Source organism: Cynocephalus volans, chromosome 10 (genome assembly GCF_027409185.1).
Source record: "Cynocephalus volans isolate mCynVol1 chromosome 10, mCynVol1.pri, whole genome shotgun sequence".
Taxonomy (NCBI): domain Eukaryota; kingdom Metazoa; phylum Chordata; class Mammalia; order Dermoptera; family Cynocephalidae; genus Cynocephalus; species Cynocephalus volans.
Window position 1 is genome coordinate 44716233 of NC_084469.1, and position 20055 is coordinate 44736287.

Sequence of the window (20055 nt, forward strand, 5' to 3'; positions counted from 1 at the left end):
CTCTACCCCGGCCCAGCGGCCCCGGCCCCTCCCCCGCCCTCCCTCCTTCCCTGCACTTGCCCGCGGAGGCTGCCACCACACAGAGTGAGTGGAATGCCACCCTGTGTCTCCCCGTCTTTCTCGTCACTTACTGATGTGTCCCCAGTCTACCACATGGCGGGCACACCTCACGGGACTGAGCGAGAGGCTACAAGCCATGGACGGTAGGGCACGTGCCCCTCCCTGAGCTACAGAAACGTGCCTACTTGCCGGGCAACTGCTGTGGGCCAGGCCCTGGCGAGCACCCCACACCCCGCACCCACGCACGCCTTCCCGACGGACGAGTTAAGGACACAGACCAGCAAAATCATGACCCATGGCAGAAATGTGATGGGCTGAAATGGAGAATGGAGAGTGGGAGGAGTGTGGTCTGGATGGGAACGCGGGCCTTGCAGCCACGACCCAGGCGGTGCAGCCCGTGGAGGAGAGGACATGAGGCTGCGGAGGCAGCTGGGGGTCGACGGCGTGGGCAAGGCGTGGAAGGAGCAGCAAGGAGGGAGTCAGGGAGGTGCGGGGCCAGATCACAGCGTGGGCACGCGTCTCCTATCAGCCAGTAGCAAGGGGAGCCGGCAGGTCTCAGAGTCAGGGGTGAGGCCCTGGCTCACCTTATGCCCTTGAGAGTGGCCCTTCCCCAGGGCTATTCCAGGGTTTCGCAACCGCAGGCAAGTTCCTCAGTGCTCCTGGCTGGGCCTCCCCATCTGTGCCTTCAGGGAATTAGATTAGACTCTGCAGCTGTTCCGGGGGGGCCCCTGGGGGAGGGAGGCTCAGAGGACAGTCAGTCCCTCTGAGGCCACCAGACCTTGCCTGGAGCCTCCCCTGCAGGGCCGGCATCATGGGAAGGAGGGAGGGATGAACTATCTCTGAGGAATAAAGGGCTCAGGCTGGGCTAAGTGGGGGGTCCCTGCAGCCTGGCTCCAGGCAGCACTGGTCTGCTCCAAGTTGGGCTAGGCCCTGAGGGGGCTCCAAGGCCAGGGCCCCAGGAAGGCTGGGCCCGGCTCAGGCTTGTCCCACACGCCAGTGCGCTCAGCTGCCCTGCTGCCCTGCCCCAGCCTTCTCAGGAAGGAATCTCATGGCCCCTGAGGCTGTATTTCGGGTTATCTCCCCTCCACCAAGCCAACACACAATGGCAGGTTTGGAAACTTAGGGGTGATGTGGGACAGAGCCCTAACCAGCCCCAGGTCCTGCAGGACAGGGTTCTGCCCTCCTCCTGCTGGACCCCCACTGATGAGTGGAGGGGTGGGATTATGGTCTGTAAATCCATTCTAGCACTGAGACCGTCTCACTCCAGGTTAGGACTCCTGCCCCATGGGTTCTGGGATGACAGGGGCCGTGTCCAGTCCAGCCCGGGGATCAGCCTCAGCTTGGGGACACCTGGCTTCAGTCCCAACCCCATCGGGGGGCAACAAGCAAGGCAAGGTGGCCCCTCTGTTCCTCCAGCTTGCCCCCAGCACACTTTTTGTAAGGCCCACTAGTCTTCACAGGTCTCCCCGCTGAACTCCATTTGCACTCAAGGTCCCCCTGGAAATCAAGGTGACAGGGCTCAGCCTTTTGTATCCGGGGCAGGGCCAGATTCAGTAACAACGCTGCTCTGCTGGGCATTGGCCAGTGTGGACTTTATTAATAAGAGCAACGCTCCCTATAGGACACGGCACAGCCTGTGCACGCCAGCTCTTCCTCCCCCCACAGCAGTCCCGTGATGCAGGTGGGCAGGTGGCCGGGGGTCTCCCCTCCTCTCAGTGCATGGGGCACCAAGGCCCAGGGAAGGCCTTGCCTGAAGTCCTGCAGCGAGTGAGTGGCCTGCTGGGGCCCTGGACCTAACAGTCACCTAGGACTCTGCACACCCCTCCCCCAGATGGACCTGTACGCTGGGGCCCTCTTTGTGCACATCTGCCTGGGCTGGAATTTCTACCTCTCCACCACCCTAACGCTCGCCATCACCGCCCTATACACCATTGCAGGTATGACGCCTCCCAGGAGGCAGAGGGACCTCTTCCCACAGGCCAGGGGAGTAGCCTGGGACGTGGCCAGCTCAGAGCCAGATAGACGGGGATTTGGAACCTGGCCTGCGGGTTTCACAGCTCCCCACCGTAAAGGGCGGGGGACATGCAAGGGGAACTTCCACATCCCTCCTCCCTGAGGCCAGGGCCCCTCCAGCAACCTTGTGTCCACCTGCAGGGGGCCTGGCCACTGTGATCTACACGGACGCCCTGCAGACTCTCATCATGACGGTGGGGGCTGTCATCCTGACGGTCAAAGGTGAGGGGGAGAGAGGTGGCCACATTGGGGCTGTCCCAGCATCAAGCCTATTGCAGTCTGGTATTGCCCACACCCTGCAGAGAGACTTGTGTCAGCGCTTGGGGTGGGGGTGGGGGTGGGGGTGACGAGGTAAAGCCACTGGGAAGTCAGCCACTGCTGGCACCCTCTGGCAGATGGAGGCTGCCCGCTTCCTTCCCATCCCTGCTGCCCAGCTGTCACCAGCCCCAGGCCAGCTCCAGGTCTGGCAAGGAGCTGACTCAGGAGCATAGGAACAGTCGTGCCTGCCCTGGCTCAGGGATTGACAGTGAGGTGGGGCTGCAGGCAGGTGCGGAGGCACACGATTAGACCACAAAATGCCTGTGCATCTCCTCCAATTGTTTAAAATCATGTACAAAATCCCAAGAGGCAATGCTACCTCCTGCTAGACAAAGGCAGGGGAGGAGAGAAGAGCTTTTAGACACATTGTGATATTAGTCTGGGAAGACAGGAAGCTCCTGGGGCTGACCCGGGAGGTAGGGAGGTCCCCATACCTGGGAGTGTGCAAGCAGAGCCAAGAGGATCCCACAGAGAGCGAACAGAGGCCTATAAAGACTTTAGCCTCAGACTCCGGGATCCTGTTTCTAATCCTCAATAGCATTTGTGCATTTGCTGAGCCTCATGTGGGTCCTTGGTCTGAATACAGACCCTGGCCTGGAATCCAGGGAGGCAGTAACACTGGGGGCCGGGGCCAGGCAGCAGGCTTCCTCCTCCACGTCCTGCTCGGGAAAGGCCAGGAATGGGGCTGGGGACGAGATGGGCTGTCCTATGTTCAGGCTCCCTCTTCTCAGACCAGGGGCCCCTGTGTCCCCAGAACCCACTGCCTGAGAGGGACCAGGCAGCCAGATCCAGTCTGGACAGGAGGGGAGTGACCACAGACACGACAAAAGCTACAGACAGGTGGGCCCTGACCCTGAGGTAGACATGAGTCGCGCCCCGTGGGCTGGGTGGCCTCGGCAGAGCCCCTGCCCCTGCCCCTCTCTGTGCCATGAGGGGTTGGGCTGCATCACTGCTAGCCATTCTCAGCTCTGCCAAAATCACACCTTTCGGGAGACCTGAGTTAGGACTTCTAACACTTGAGATGCCTCAGGAAAGTCCTCAAATGCCAAGAAAAAATACTTTTGTTTCCTTGAATCGACATTTAGGAACCTGGCAGAGAGGCCCTTGCCAGAGGCTGATGGGCATCTGGAGGCCAGCAGTGACCCTGCTGGGCCAAAGGACACTGGGTGCCCATGTGCAAAATGCTCATTTAATAGTATTATTTTAAATACAAATAAAATAGTCATTCAAATTCATCTTTTTCTCTAAAGCTCTCTACTCTCCACATCTTTCCAAACCCTGGGAAAGATGAGATGGGAAAACTCAAGTTGGATTTGTCAGGAAGTTACCTGTGAGATAAGGGCAGTGGGAGCGCAGAAGCCACAATCACCAACCACCCACTGTCCCTGTTCCACCCCAATCCCTCCAGCTTTTGACCAGATCGGCGGTTACGGGCAGCTGGAGGCAGCCTATGCCCGGGCCATCCCCTCTAGAACCATTGCCAACACCACCTGCCACCTGCCTCGTGCAGACGCCATGCACATGTTCCGAGACCCCTACACGGGGGACCTCCCGTGGACTGGAATGACCTTTGGCCTGACCATCATAGCCACCTGGTACTGGTGCACCGACCAGGTGAGTGCCGATGTCACCTGCCCACCCCACCTTCTGCCATCCAGGGGGCTGTGGTGGATGCAGGCAGCCATCTGCCATCTGCATCTCGAGTCCGGGCTGGGGCAGAGTCCTCGGGAGGCGTGGCTCCAGGCTGGGACAGGCTGCTAGGGGTCCTTGCGGTCCCGGGGGGCCGTAGCCCTCCGTTTGGAATCAGACGAGGCCCACTGGCCACCGCCCGTCCTGGCTTTTAGGTGCTTCGACTGAGACAGTTTGGAGTACGGGATTCCGAAGGGACTCAGATGCTCCTCGGTGGCCCTGCCGTGGGCCAGGGGGCGGACCTTTCGGGCAGTCCGTGGGCTCCCAGGGTCTGCCAGCACATGGGGTACAGGGCCACCCTTGGCCTGCCAGTGATGGGGGCCTGCTGCAGCCGGGCCCACTTTCCTGGTAGAGCTCCGGACACCATCAGCAGCACGGCGGTAGTGGGGAGGTCCCGGGAAGCCATCCTTATCCCTGGTCCCCGAGGCAGGGACCCCATAATGGTGGAACTGCTGGCCCTGGGAGAGAGAGGGAAAGCAGAAAGTGAGGAACTGCGACGGCAGAGGAGTCAATGCTGTGCCTTCACACAGGACTCTCAGCAGGCACGTCGCAGCCGGGTAGACCCGGCTTTGCCTCTTGGCTCTGCCTCTCCCCAGATGGTGGGCCCAGACCAGTTTGTTTAACCCCTTTGTGCCTCAGTTTCCTTCTCTGTAGAATGGGAAGGACCCTGCCCTCTATGGTTATATGGCAAGTTCCTGCGGCTCTGCCTCCCGCCCCACCCCACCCTCCTCTGCCTATGAACAGGGCTGGACGTGGCTGGAAAGACTGATGGGTTATGGAAGGCAGTAGTGGGATTTTAGCTGAATGCAAAGGGTGACTCTGGTCTGCCCTGACCATCATGAACCCTCCAGGCGACCTCAGACAAGCCGCTTCCCCTCTCCAGGTAGAAGCAGATGGTGCCCCTGCTCTGTCTGCCCTGCAAGCCACGCACAGCTCCAGGGTCATGTGGTGGAGGAGGCCTTGCGAGGCAGCAGGGCCCCTGTGGGCACAGGCATGACGATGGCAATCCCACGAGCCTCTCCCTCCTCCCTGGGAATGGAGCACTGAGGCCTAGAGACAGAACTGGATCTGCAGCCACAGTGCAGTGACCTTTCCTGGATTCCTGACCTGACTCTGTCTCTCCTGGAGGGTAGGGGCTCAGTCAGCATCTGCCCAAAGACCCTGCCGGGGTTCCAACAGCGGGGAGTGACCCAGGTGGGGAGGATGGGCCTCAGTTTCCCCATCTGTAACTTGCCCTCAAGCAGGGCTCCTCCCACTCTGGCATCCCATACTCTCAAGATCCCCACATCAGCTGTGCCTCATGTATGGCCTTTCCAGGGAAAATGTGGGCCCATGTAGGTATCTGCCCAGCTGCCCTTGGAGGGCCAAGAGTCAGCCCAGACAGGCAGGTGCTGGCTGAAAGGCTGGCAAAGGAGGGTGTGCTGGGGGTGTGGACGCCCCTGCTGGGCTCAGCCCCTTCACCCCAGCCACCTCCTGTCTCCCCCCCACACACGGCCATGGCTGACCACAAACAGTTGTGGTCACATTTGTTATTGAGGCCTGGCAAGGCACTGGCGTCTCTGGGTTGAACATCATTCAGATTTTCCCATGAGGGCTTGGGCCTGGCTGGCCTGGCCTTCGTGCCTTGGGCCAGATCAGCTTGGAGGATGTAGGGTCTTGATCCAGAACCCCTGGCACCTTGAGGACTTTTCAGGACACCTGGGGTCTGACTCCACACAGCTCCTTGGCCAGGGCAGGCCCTCAAAGATGCCACAGTCTGGTCAGAAGGGAGGCAGCAGTTCTGTGTGCTGGCAACATGGGGGCTTTTTATCTTTAGACTTTTCCCTATCTTCTGGCTCATCCACAATGAGTAGATGACACTTTTGTAAACAGAAAAAAACAAAACCAGTCACAAATGAGGCAGAGCCCTGGCCTGGGCTCCCGTCTGGCCTCTGCACTGCCTGTCGCTGGGCCTCAGTGGCCCTGTCTGTAACACAGGGTGGTGCACAGACCAGAACGCCTCCTGGGGTCCTGCCAGCTCTGGTGGCATACAGACCTGGAGGCTCTGGAGGCTGCAGCTTGAGATGAACGTCTTCCCTTTTAGTCAGCAGCAGCCGCCTCAATCATAAACGCGACCACAATTCCTCGTGGTCAGCCATGGCCGCACCCTAAGGGAAGCCTAAAACTCACCAAGAAAGGGGACTCACGTCTACCGAACCGACGGCCACTGAGGAGCCAGGCAAGGCTCAGCCGTCTACACCAGCGGTCTCATTTAGTCCTTGCAGCAACCCTGCGGTCAATGGTAGTAACCATTTTGCAGATGAGGAGGTGAAATGGCCAAGCTTTGGGGAATGAGGCTGGCCTCCTGCAGGGAGGACGACCAGGCTGGGACTGGACACCCTTGCTGAGAGGCACCAAGGAGGCAGTGGCCCGCTGACACCTGAGGGCAGGGTCCCAGCTTTGCTGCTTGTGGGGGGCAAGTAGGGAACCCCTGCCCTGCTGGCAGTGGGGTGGGGGCTAGTGGGCCTCAGAGCTCATTGAAACTCTGAGCCTCAGCTTCTTCATCTGGGATGACAGCACCTGTCCCAGGGCCAGCAGCCACGAGCACGGAATGACATACGGGAGGCAAACACCCCTGTCAAGGGCAGAATATGACACGCAGGTTCTCAGGGAAATGCTTCCCTCCCATGACGACCAAGGCCCTGGGGTTCTTGCAATCCCAGGACAGTAGAGGAGAAGGGTCTAATCCCCTCATTGTCCAGATGGGGAAACTGAGGCCCAAATTGAGGCAAGGACTTGTCCCGAGTCTCAGGAAGCTGGCAGAAAACTAGGACAGAAATCAGCTTGCGCTGCATCCCAACGCTGCAGCCCCCAGCCCTCTTTTCCTCAGTAATTAAGGTTTCAGCGACAGCCGTGCCTTAGGGGAAATGCTGGGAGCTGTCCCCTAAATGGACATGTTTGTAAAACAAGTTAAAATCACAGATAATTCCTCCTTCTGAGTTTCAGTGGTGACTTAAACTATGGAACAGCAAAGGAAAAATCCTTATATTTCAGAGTTATAGGTTGCAGAATTCTGTGAACGTACTAAAAACCAAGGGAGCATATACTTTAAATGGATAAATTGTATGGTCTGTGAATTATTATATCTTGATAAAGTTGTTTAAAAAGAATTATACTTTTTTATAAAAAGTAGAATCATCATATCAGAGCTGGGAGGGACCTCAGATGTCATTAGCCCAAATCACTGCTCCCTCCTCCTGTGACCAGGTCTGGGGCCACAGCTGGATCCCATTCTGCAGATCTGGAAACTGAGGCCCAGTTAGGATTTGCCTAAGGCTCCCTGCACTCCTCAACTGCAAGCTGTCCAAAACCCCAGGCTTTAAAACTCCTGGCCTCTGCCAGACACACAAACACAGTTGGTGCTAAAGTCTACTCCAGGCACCGCGAATGTGGTCCCTGATATTGTCCCACCCAGGGTCTTCTCCAGTCCTGACAATTACCAGGGGCGGTGGACGGGGCAGGATCCACACCTTCCCTATTGGACAGATGGGGAGACTGAGTCCCTGGAATGAGCGTCCTTGGCCCTCTTTGCTGGGCTGACTGGGGTGAGCTCTCCTGGTGGGATGCCATCAGGTACCAGGGCTCTGACTGTGGTTGTCTCGGGCGGGTCATGGACTAATGGGACAGTGTCATGTCTCATAACACTCTAAGGCCTACCAGGGAGAAATCCTGAAAGAGTGTCTCCTCAGGCTGGGACTCACTCCCTCTCACCCCGCTCCCCCAGGTCATCGTGCAACGGTCACTGTCCGCCCGGGACCTGAACCACGCTAAGGCGGGCTCCATCCTCGCCAGCTACCTCAAGATGCTTCCCCTGGGCCTGATAGTCATGCCAGGCATGATCAGCCGTGCACTGTTCCCAGGTAGGACAGGCTCAGGTGCTGCAGGGCACCCAGGTTCTGGGTCCTTGTCCTGCAATGGTCACCAGGGGAGAAGTAAAGGATGGATGTGAGCTCTTTTCTGGCCTGGATGGGGGGAGAGTGGTCTCCAGGGCCACAATCAGAGGGATCGACAAAGAGGTCTGGACAAGGGCCACTTATTGCTGTGTGACCTTGAGGGTGTGAAGGAATGTCTCTGCCCTGCTGTTTCCTCCTGTACAATCTAGGGGCTGTGCCACCCACTTGGCAGGCAGCATTAAGATCCAATAACTCCAGGCATTTGACACTTTTGGGTGTGGAAATTATGTATTTCCTTAGGGGGCCTTTTCAGGACTCTGGCACCAAGAGTCCCCAGTGTTGCTAACAGCCTGTCATGTGGCCCTGGGTGGTTCCCTCCCATGCCCGTTCATCAGTTTCCCCATCTGTAACAAGGAAAGCCATCAGAGCCAGGGACACTGTAGCCCAGAAGATGGCAGCTCTGGACTCTCAGGTGCCTTGCAGGGAGGAATTCCCAAAACTCCTGGGCACAGGTTCCCCTGACTCACCTGTGCCTCTGTGTCCGTGGAACGTGGGGCCTGTGTCCTCCTTGACACATCCGCCTCTCCTCTCCCCCGACTCTGGGTCCACGGGGAGCCAGCCCAGGGTCCACCAAAGGTCCCTTGGGTTATGTGGGGGGCACTCAGCTGTCGGCGGGGGGGCTGTGCTGGCCCATTGGCCACCTGCTCTGAGTGGCGCCTCCGGAGAGGGGCTGAGCGGTCCCTAACCTCGAAGTACTCATCCGACACGGAAGAGGCCACTGAGGGTCGCCGGGGGCTGGGGCCACAGCTGGAGCTGCCTGAGAGGCTGTCCTGGTCACTGAGGGTCACAAAGTCGTCATCCTCCTCCTCCTCCTCCTCCCCATCTATCCCATTGGGGATCCCCACCTCCAGGCCGTCGGGGTTATCCTGGGTCAAAGACAGCTGCTCCTGCAGCGGGGCATGGTCCGGGCCCGCCGTCTTGGGCAGCCTGTGATCGGTCCTGTTCGGGGGTGCCTCATCTTCTGGGGTCTCAAGGGCCCAGCCAATTTCGCTGCCATCCTGGGCAAGTAGATCGGCCACAGGGACTGTCCGGGGCTTGGGCACAGGGGGCTGAGGCTCAGGTTCCCCCTGTGGGAGGCCATTCTCAGCTAGGACCCCGTCCTGGGGGGCACTGGGCCCTGGGGGAGGGTGCGGCTCTGGGGCAGGGCTACAGTTCTGGCTCTGCTTCCACAGCTGGTGCTGGGCACTGGCGTGGGACGTGTCGCGGATCTTGATGCGGTTCATCTGACTGGGCTGGGGGTTCCAGATGTTGGGGTCGATGATGTTGATGTAGCCCAGGATGTCACTGCCGGGCTCTGGGTCCGGCTCCACCCACGTGGGCAGGTATTCAAACATATTGGCCCGCTCCAGGTTGAGCAGCCCTGGGTGGATGGGTGGTGGCAGCTCAGAGAGGTCCCCGGGCCGCTCAGCCAGCGCCGGGCCCTGCAGCCCCGGGGGCCTCTTGGCCTCCTGCTTCTCCGAGGAGGTCTTGGCAATCTCGTCGGCGCTCTTGGCCTTGACCAGTGCGTACTTGGGGTTGACAAGCTTCTTAGCCACGGTGCCTGAGGGCACCAGCGGGACCACAGAGGGCAGCACAATGGGCTCTGGCTCAGGCTCCTTCTCCATGGGGACGTCCTTGAGGCTGACGCTGTGCGACATGAGGTACAGCTCCTGGAACTGCCGGTCGAACATCTCCACCACCTGACCAGACAGCACGGAGATCACATTTCGGTCCGTCCTCGCGGCTGACCACGTGAAGCTGCAACACAGAGGAGGGGCCATGCTGGTCAGGCAACTGTGTCCCCGCAGGCCCCTGTTCTCACACTGAGTCCCTTCCCACCACGGTGCACCTCCCAGGCTGTTGCATGGTCTGTAAAGGCAGCTCAGGACTGCTCTGTGCAGCTCTGGACACCAGGGGTCATCCAGCACATGGTGGCCAATTCCGTCACCAGTGTCTTTGCTGCCACCAACCCCTGCATGATGTGGGAAGCCCCCACCACAGAGCTGGGCCACTGTCCCCTTGCTCTGGCCTCATCCCCAAGGACGGCTCTCAGAGTGCCCACTTTTGGGCTTGGGACAGCACAGCCTGGCCTGGCCCACACCCCACCTCCAGGCCAGTGACACCTCTGGACTGGAACAACAGTGTCCTCTTGGACAATAGCCCTCCTCCACCTGCCTCCAGACACAGACGGGCAGGAAGGCGCGCCCCCACCCCGTGAACACCTCAGCAGTTTTTGGACCAATGAACTGGAATAACCAGGGTGACAGATGTCAGGATTAAGAGCAGAAACCACCTGGATACTGGAGGTTCCTCTCCCGCAAGCCCCCAGAAAGCAGGAGTGTCACCTGTAGGAGCCACACACAGCCCGGTCTCCATCCACGAACATGAACTTCTGGGCCAGGGCGCCTTTGAACTTGGTAGCTGACCGTGTGAAGAACTCAGTTCCCCCACTGCTCCGCACTCTGAGATTCTGTGTTGGGGACACGGAGACAGAATTATGTGACCACAGCACTGACTACATAGGGTGGGGGTGGGGAAGGAAACTGTCCTAGGCTCAGGGAGGGATTGGGGGAGTGCACGTGGGGAAGTGGGAGGCCATAAAGCCTGGAGAAGAGGGGTGGTCTGTCTGGGGCTGCAGGGCCTGGAGTAACTTGGGACATGGAGCTGGGGAGGAGATGGCGGGGGCTGGGTACAAAGGATGTGGGGCAGGATGGCCTGGGCTTTGACCCCAAGGGTGTCCAAAGAACAGCAGCGGGCAGGACAAGACTTGTGTGGCCAGGCCTGTTTGGGAAATGCTGCTGCAGATGGTGGAAGCGTTGTAGGGTCTTGAGCAGGAGGATGACGTACACTTTTTAGAAAGTTCCCGTGGATGGCTGGGGGTCCATGCAGCAGGGGAGGAGGAGGAGGAAGGGGGACCTGCACTTAGGAGTCTGGGCCTTCCACACTGACAAATCTGTGGCCCTCCAGGATGAGCAACCCACCAGGAAGGGCAGGGATGGCACCTCAAAGTAGAACCTCAGGTGGTATGGGGACCTGCGGCTCATCTGGTCACAGCATCGCCAGGGCAGTGTGTTGGACATGCAGGCTCCTGGGTGCCCCCAGAGTCTGATTCAGGAGGCCTGTGGTCACGCCAGGGATTTCAGTTTTAACACAAGCCCAGCGACTCTGACACCTGCCCTCAACAGCATCCTGACTGGTCTGCTTGCACACCTCGTGACAGGAGTCTCATTCCCACCCAGGGACTCTGCCAGCTTCTGGCACTTGGCTGTGACTTACCCGTCTGTCCCCCTACCCGTTAACTGTCCCCTTGTTCACCTGCTCACCAACCCCTGCCAAGGCCCCCAGCTGCAGATGCAGAGATGACTGTGACAAGGACCCCACCCGGGAGTGTGGGGGAGGCAGACGAGTAAACAAGAATGACCAGGGACCACAGTGTGGGAGCCAGGTGTGGGGGGCTGGCTGGGGAGGCTCCCGGGTCAGGGAGGAGGAGCATTCCAGGTGAGGAAGACAAAGGCCTGGCATGAGAGGCCTTTATACGTGAGTCCCTCTGGGGAGGTGGGGTGGGTGGCGGAGCCTGCAGAGCGGGCCGAGCCAGAGGCTGACGGAAGACCCTACACCTGGGCTTGGCCCTGGGGCAGTAGGGAGCCATGGGAAGACACAGAGCAGAAAGTGACGAGGCTGGGTCTGCGTCTCAAGAACAGCTCCTCTGGCATCGGGCAGCTGTGCAAGATGAATAGAGAGACAGGAGAAGAGGCTGCTGGGGATGGGGGCGGGAGAGCCGAGCTGCAGCTGCCATCCGCCAGCCCCCGCCCCGGTGCTCCTGTGGTCAGTCCTTTCTGTGTCCCAGACCCCTGTGGCTGGGGTGGTTGCAAGGCAGTATCCACACAGATGACAGGCGTGGGTCCCTGTATGGGTCCCCCTGCCTACCCATGGGGTGACAGTTGCCTTGTCATTGGGTTCTGCCCAGAAGGCAGATAAGCTTCTGTTCCCAGGGCTCTCCCCCCACCCACAGGCTGCTTGTCTGCACACAGCCAGAGCAGCAGGAAGCTGGCCACAGCCCAGGACAATTAGTGCTCGTGACTTTGTACCCAACACTAGCATGCCTGGGGACTGGAACAAAGATCACAGAGGTGATGTGAATTCCCATCACCTGTGCCCACCCCCAGACCAGATTTGTGGCCTCCTGTGGGACCCTGTCTGGTGCTCTGCCTGCTGGGGCTACAAGCCCCTCCTCAGCCTGGAACATGGGCCGCCGGCCTCAATACCCCTCTCACTGGGGTCTGACCCCACCCACCCTAGACCTTGTCCTGAGCAGAGCTCAGAAAGTCACCACTTCCCTCTCAGAGTGACTCAGCCCTGTGTGAGAGGCAGGCCTCGGCCATGCCACTGACTTGCTGTGTGACTCTAAGCAAGTCTCTGGCCCTCTCTGGGCCTTAGTTTTCCTGTCTGCACTTTGGGGGTCGGCTCGAACTTGAAGACCCCATCCAACCCTGGAGCTCAGCAGCAGGTGGGGACTGTGGCAGGGTCCCCCACCCCCTGCCTCATGGCCTGCTCCCCTGCCTGTTCCGGGGTGGGCCCCACCCCATAGGGCCTGGCCCGGATGAGGTAACGTCTCCGGAGTCTGGGCTCGTGTGAGCAGAGGTGGAAGATCCCACAAAGCCACATTGTCTCTGAGCTCCTGGGACACCCTAAGTAGAGGGCAGGCAGACAGGGTGGAGGGAACTCGCTGGCCAAGTGGGGTGCCCTGAGGACCCTCTGGGACCTCAGTTTCCTTCTGTGTAAAGAGAGGGTATCGAGGGCGCGTCAGAACAGGGAGGATGCGGGTGGGGCTTTACCCGCTCTCAGAGGGTGGCTTCTGCCCTGTGTGCAGGAGCAAGGTGGGGTGGACAGGGCTCAGGCAAACTGCACTGCCCTGACCCAACCCCCCCAGGCCTCCGTGCCACCTGTGCCCATAAGGACACGTGACTCAACCCTGTGCCAAGCTCGCCAGTCCCAGGCCTGGGCTGGTGGGGGACAGAAGAGACTGAACCTGGGCCCCCCTGCAGCAGGCGTGGCTGGGCATTCTTGAGCTCTGGTCAAACCTGGCTCCAGTCCTGGTACCAAACGGACGCCGACTAAACCTCCCCATGCCTGTTTGCTCATCTGTGCAATGGCCTGCCCACCCTTGTGCTACAGGGCCACTGGGAGGGCTGAGTGAAGCCACAGTGCAGGTGGGCCTGGAGGGTGCCCAGCTCTCAGTGGGCACGCAGGAACTCGAGGTGGCACTGCGGGTTGTGACTGTGTTGTGTGGTGGGGACCAGATACAGGGAGAACTGGATACATCTGGGATGGCATGGGCTCCCCAGAGAGCCATTCCTGCTGCACAATCACGTGAGCTCAGAGAGGGGAGGTGCCTTGTGCATGTCTCCCAGGGGCAGGGCCCAGCCCAGACCTCAGGACTGAGGATGGGCCTGCAGCAGTGCCACGCGCTCTGTCACGTCCCACCTCCATGGGGGCCAGCTGGCATCTCCTAGGCTGGATGAGGAGAAGTGAGGAGGCCCAGAGATGCGTCCTGAGCATGCCCACGCAGGGGACAGTGAGGTCAGAGCCTGGCGAGGGGGCAACATTCACCCTGCCTCCCCAGGGCTGTCGTGAGGTTGGGACGGGCAGCCCTTTCTGAACCACCTTTGGCCCAAGGTACATGGTGGGTGGAGCAGTGGGGACAGGGCAGGGCTGAGCCAGCCTAGCTCCCAGGCCCTTGTCGGGGTTCCCAGCTCTTCCCCAAGGCCAGGGCTGCTCCACCTTGGCATGACGACAGTTGGGGTTAGGTAATTGTTTTTTTTTTTTTTTTTTTTTTTAAAAGATGACCGGTAAGGGGATCTTAACCCTTGACTTGGTGTTGTCAGCACCACGCTCAGCCAGTGAGCGAACCGGCCATCCGTATATGGGATCCGAACCCGGGGCCTTGGTGTTATCAGCACCGCACTCTCCCGAGTGAGCCACGGGCCGGCCCTGGGGTTAGGTAATTGTTGTGGGATCTGTCCTGTGCACTGCAGGATGCTTAACAGCACCCTTGGCCTCTAACCCCTAGATGCCTACAGCACCAGAGTCAAGACAATTAAAAACAACTCTGGACATTGCCAAACGTCCCTTGGTGGGGTGAACCCCCCTGTCCCCCATGGAAAACCCCTGCTCTATACCCTGAATCCATCACAGACCCAGGCCAGGATCAGAGAAGGCAGGACGCAGGTACACCTAGGGAGGGGACCCGGGGAGGGGAGGAAGCCCTGGGCACCAACGGGTGCCGGTCAGGCCTGTCCAGCGCGGGGCCTGAGCTACAGCCGCGTCCTACAACCTCACCACGTGCCTTCCCACGGCTAACCCCTTGACGTTTCTTTGTTCAGAAATGGGTCCAGCCTTCACCCGAGTGGCTGCTGGTTTTTCCAGTTTAGCTGCACAAAGCCGACTAGCTTTTCAGATGGGCCAGGCACCTCATAGCTCCTGCTCAGCTAAGCCTGGGCTGAGCCTCAGCCCGCCTGGCTCCCATGGGCTCGGAGGCATCCCTCAGCACCTGGTATCGCCCCCAGATGTGACCAAGTCACGGCGGCGCCTGGCCCTGTGCACCTGTGGATGGGGGTGGTGAAAGGCTGGGTCCTCTGCTCCCCATTTGTCATCTGGGGTGATCATTCCCATACTCCTGCCTGAAAGGCTGTTGGGGCCAGCTGTGCTACAGGCTAGGGAGCTGCTGGTGTACACCTCTCCCACCTCACCTGGAGACCAGGAGGTGGTCAGCCCAAGCAGTTCGGCAGCCATTCCCAGAGCGTGTTGGTGCGGGCTCAAAGCACAGGGGGAAGGAAGGAACGGAGGGGGTCCTAGCCGGAGGGACATGGTGCAGAGACAGGAAAGCCCCGAGGCACTCAGACCAGAGCTGGGTCTCATGGGAGGGGCCATGCCCATCCCCAGCCCAAGACAGGAGAGGAAGGGAGTTCATTCCCAGGTGAGCACCCACACACGACCCCTTTACTCTCCATAGCAGCCCTGCCTAATAACTGACAATATTCCCACTTTTCAGACAAGATGACAGAGGCCCAGAAAGATTAAGCAACTCTGTCAGAGGTTAACCATGCAGGTGGCAGAGCTGTGACTCAGGCCTGGCTCCTGGTTACCCCTAGACTGGCACCTAACACCCCCATGGTCACAAATATGACCCCACCAGGAACAGCCAATACCCTGGGCCCAAAGCCTCTGGGCAGGTCGGTGCAAAGCCGAGCCGGGGTGGCCAAGGCAGGCTCAGGGATTACTGGCAGAGGAAGTGCTCCTGAGACAGGCCCAGGCCCAGCTGGCCCACGGGCAGGGAGGTGGGCTGGGCAGGCCCTCAACAAGGTGACACCTGGCCAGGGCTGGGCCCATAGGAGCCTCTGGCCACCTGCCCAGGGCTGCGGAGGGGCAGGTTCCGAGGTGAGAATGAGGAAGCAGGGTCACACTTTCCCACGAAGGCATCCAGCTCCTGGGCATGCCACCCTGTAGACCCTGCCACCTGTCCCAGAGAGGGAGGTGGCTGAGTGGGACAGGCTGGGCCAGAGACCCTATGTGCGTGCTGTCCCTCCCCTGTTCCAAGTGTCCCTGAGCCAGGTGAAGGGCTGGGGGTGGTGTGGGGAAGGCTTCACACCCAAACCCCTGCCCCAGCCACAGCCTGAGGCTCATAATTTATTGTTATTACAGCAGCTGCATAGCCACCCTCTGCTCACAGAGCACCTAACCCTAACTGCTGTCTCCTTTAATTTCATCCTCAAACAACCCGATGAGGCATCATTATGACCATAAGGCACTGGAGGCCTGGAGAGGTGGGACCACGTGCCCAAGTCCCACAGTGGGTCAGTGGCCAGCAAGCCTGTGAGGGCAGCCTGCAGTGCAGCCTAAGCCGGGGGGGGGGACCAGCAGCCTGTGCCCTCCTCGTCAGAGCTGACTGCTCACTGCTGGCTTTTAGGTTCAGCCCCTTACTTGGCAGAACACCTTTGGGCAAGTCATAGCCTCCCTCAGACCTCAGTTCCCCCATCTGTCCTGTGGGAGCCCTAGTCTGATGGTCTCGGGCACTCCAGGCCCCCATGAAGCCACGGGGAGGGAGCCTCGCACACAGCCCACCCTCACCCCACCCTACCTATCTCCCACCTCCTGAGAGCTCAATTAGGATCCCCACTCAGCACCAAAAGCCCCCCCACCTCTGCACCTGCACACAAGGATGTGCTAATGCACCCGCTCCGCTTGCAGCAGGTGCACAGTGGCAGGACCTGTCGGGTCTCTTCCCAGGCATGGAGGAGGGCTGGACAGACAGCCCTGAGGTTCTCTGATCTGCTGCCCACAGGCCCGGGGTCTCTGCAGTCTCATTCCAAAAGTCGCCTTTTCCACATCAGGGCTCTCCTGCCTGAGCTGTCTGCCACCAGTCAATTCCCTGTGCTAATTACACGGCGGGCACTGAGGCGGGCCAGCGTGGGGCTTGAGGTCCACCTTCCAGGGAGACCACATAAAAATCTCTTGAGAGTTAGAGACTCGCTGCAGAGAGCTCACACCCACTTAAAAGGACTCAGCTGCAGGGAGGGTGGGGGACGGTGGGTGCTTGACAAATGCTGACAAATTACAGGTGCGGAGCCCAGATCCTTGTTAAACAGCCTGGCGTCGCCCCTTTTCCTGGGATCTTTGTTCAGATCACAGGCCTAGAGCCCAAGGAATTCTGACCTGTCAGGCACTGGTGCTGAGCCTGAGGGGTCTGGTGCTGGCACCTCACTCATCTTATCTTTAACTTTCTAGCAGTAACACCTGGGCACATGCCTCCATTTCCTCATCGGCAAAAGGGGGCAATTGCCCTATCCCACTGGGTTGTGAGAGGATTAAGTAACCCATGTAAAGTGCCTAGGACGGTCCTGGTGCATGTCAAACACTTTAGAAGCATTAGCTGTCATTATGCATATTGATCTCTGTTGGGGGAACATACTGTACACAATAGGTGCCAAGGCATGGCTGCAAGAAGGGCTCTCCCTGCTGCCAAGTAAGCACTGAATGCCACGGTGTCTGCGCAGAAGCACCCAGCCACACCAGCTCATCTGCCCCTCTGTTGGAACAATGAGATCCTGAAGCCCAGAGAGGGGAGGTGACATGCTCTAGGACACACAGCAAAGCAGTGCTCAGAACCCAGGACCACCCTGACCCTGCAGGCAGCTTTCTCCCCTCCACCTCTGCACCATGATGTCCTTTCTACTCTGCTCTTGCATCTCAAATCCATTTCAACTCTGCAGCCATCAAGGAAGCCTTCCCTGACCTCAGCCCAAAGGAGCTTCTTCTGTCTGAGCCAGATCCTAAAACCAGTAAGTGGACATTATGAGGAGACAGATTTTGGGTTAACCCAAGAAAGGACTTCCTGGGAGTCAGAGCTCTTCAGACAGGGCATGAGCTGCCTGAGGAGGGGTGAGCACCTGTCACTAGAGGTGTGCAGGCAGACAAGTAGCCAATGTGGCATGAGCTGCTTTGAAATAACATGTTGATGTAATACCTGTCATGAACTCTAGCACCTGGTCAGCAGGCACTTAATGTTTATCTTTGCTTATTGGAGGTAGTGAGTATCATGTCCCCCAAGGCTTTCAAACAGAGGCTATATAACCCCTTGGCAGGAAGCTCTAGCGTTACTGAACTCTGTGCCTGGCACAGGGCTCCGTCCAGAGCAGGCAGGTACTCAAACTGCTTACTGGCCAACTGAATGACCCCAGGCAAATGGGGAGCACGCTCACCTTGAGGTGCCCCAGGTGCATGTGGGCCCGCTCGCACATGTGCAGGAAGTACTTGACGTTACTGTCATCCACAATGATGTACACGGCCACCTTCCTCTTGAAGCCAGCATCCAGGAGGTCCTTGAAGATGTCCACATCGGTGAACATGTCCATGACCACAGCTATCACCTGCAGTCAGTAAGGGAGAGCGGAGCTGTCAGACAGCATGGCAGTGGGGACAGGGTGCCTCGGCAGGATGCACAGCCCCAGTGTGGGGCTCAGCCCAGGGGTCCCGTGTTGGTCTGTTCTTGGGTTGCATTACTGAACCAGGGCCGGCTACACTGCCCTCCTCCCAGTCCCGGTGATGCTGAGACAAACCAGACATGTCAACAGCCTGGGAGGCAGGCAGAGCCCGAACCAGCACGTGTGCTCTCCCTGTCACCTGACAACATCTGTCCCCACAGCAGGTGACTTCCAGCCTCCTGGACCTGGCTCAGGGTGGATCCCCAGAGGTCAGGGTGCATCTACCCACCCTCAGCCCAGCCTAGCTCAACCATCCCCTCAGCGTCCCCAGCCTGGGCACGAGGTGGAACAGGAGCAGGGACATGACGGGGCAGCGTGGGCCTGGCCCCGGCAGACGCTCTGTGACTCAGGCCCTGTGCCTCAGTCTCTCTCTCAGCCCCTCTCCTCCCTGTCCACTGAGCAGCAGAGGGGCGTAGTCAAACAAGGGCATGTGCTTGGTCACAGCTGCCCAACGCTGTTGACCTAGACGTCCAGCTCTCTAGATTGTCCCACCCTTCCCACACTCTAAGACCAGTGCCACTCGGTTGGTGACAGAGTTGGGCTAGAACCTACCCAGGACTGCCATGGAGCCAAACTCACCCCGCCCCCATCATGAGGGTGGCTCCCCTCGCTGGGATCCTAGACACAGGGTGACAGAGGCAGCCCGAAGCCTGCTGGGGACATGCCTGCACACCTCACAGTGAGCTCACCTGGCTGGCCCCTGCAGGCTCCTCCCAGGCCTCAGGCCTCTGATGATGCCTGTCACTTGTCTGGCACCAAAGCCCAAACTCCTGCGTGGGGGAGGGCTCCACACCTGCCCTGCCACAGACTCACTGTGTGACCCTGAGCAAGACACTAAGCTTCTCTAGGCCCAGCTTCCTCACACCAGTACAACAGGCTCCTTCTCACAGGACAATTAAGCCTGCCCAGACACAGCCACATGTGTGAAGGACCCCAACTCAGAGGAGGGGCTCAGTGACGCCTATTTGCTGCCTCTTCCCACAATGAGCCTCGCATGCCACAGTTTACGGGCAGTCTTCTCAGCCCCGACTCCTGCCACCTCTCGCAAGCACCGCGGTCATGAGATTCCAGGGTGCATCTGGGTAAACTGAGGCTCGTGAGGTCATAAGGCTTGCTGGAGGTCACAGAGCAAGTCAAGGCAGGGCCTGGGCCATCTCCAGGCCAGGGCAGGGTTCGTCTCCAGCCCCTTCCCTTGGATGTTTAGTCTTGGAGGGCCTGGTAGACACGGGTCCACCCAGAGAGTGGTAATGCAGGGCCAGCTGGACTCCATGGATGGTGAGGCTTGAGTTCTTTCTGTCCACTAGGGGAACAGTTGCTCACTGTCTCTGAGTCTCTGGAGGGTTGCTGGATGGGGCTGGGACCAGCAGGGGTAAGCCAAAAGGAGACAGATGTCAGCACCAGACAAGAAAGAACCTTCTGCCCACTACGGCTGCCCAAAGTTAGGCAGGGGTCTTGAGAGGGAATAAGCTCCCCGTCCCAGGAGATGTTCAAGGAAAGGCCAGAGACTTCTGAGGGAGGGAGTGGATGAGAGGGCAGAGGAGACGCAATGTCAGGGCTGGTGGGCTCACAATGACCTTGGGCTTCACCGCCAGTTGAGGTGATGAGACCCTTAGGTCAGGGGATGGGGACAGCAGGCACCTCCTTGCATGGGATCCCACAGCCCCAAAGCCACTCCAGCCCCGGATTCCCTCAGATAAACCACTACTGGGCAGGCAAACAGCCTCACGTGCCACTCTGGAAAGGAGCCTAATCGGGGCACAGCCCACATGCTTCTCCCTGGAGGCACGCCAGCACCCCCAGATTGGTCGGGGCTAGTTCCATACCCTGGGCTCGGGCTGGGGTACGTGTCCCAGCAGGACCTGCGCCATGTGCACTGTTGCCCACGTCGCCCTCAGCCAGGCAGAGTAATGTGTGCTGTGGGGCTGGATCTGTTGGGGCCTGTACCCATGGCAGATCCCCCCATG

At 59.3% G+C, this 20055-nt stretch overlaps 2 protein-coding genes across 5 annotated transcripts in view; one reads left to right on the plus strand and one right to left on the minus strand.

Moving 5' to 3' along the window:
- The window catches only part of SLC5A10 (solute carrier family 5 member 10), a 57297-nt gene that overhangs the window by 10346 nt on the left and 26896 nt on the right, over positions 1–20055 (plus strand). For 2 of the 4 annotated variants that reach the window (XM_063110245.1, XM_063110247.1), the window contains exons 6-9: positions 1892–1997; positions 2215–2295; positions 3800–4005; positions 7844–7979. In XM_063110245.1, the coding sequence (XP_062966315.1) occupies positions 1892–1997; positions 2215–2295; positions 3800–4005; positions 7844–7979 (529 nt within the window). Of the gene's footprint in view, positions 1–1891; positions 1998–2214; positions 2296–3799; positions 4006–7843; positions 7980–8834; positions 8867–20055 lie in introns of all 4 variants that reach the window. The other 2 variants (XM_063110244.1, XM_063110246.1) reach the window with 2 other exon arrangements.
- Positions 1632–20055, minus strand: part of FAM83G (family with sequence similarity 83 member G) — a 30769-nt gene continuing 12345 nt past the window's right edge. The window contains exons 3-6 of the mRNA XM_063110243.1: positions 17810–17977; positions 10397–10521; positions 8540–9809; positions 1632–4538 (exon numbers count right to left, since the gene is read on the minus strand). Coding sequence (XP_062966313.1) covers positions 4149–4538; positions 8540–9809; positions 10397–10521; positions 17810–17977 — 1953 coding nt within the window. The 3' untranslated portion in view covers positions 1632–4148. The remainder of the gene's footprint in view (positions 4539–8539; positions 9810–10396; positions 10522–17809; positions 17978–20055) is intronic.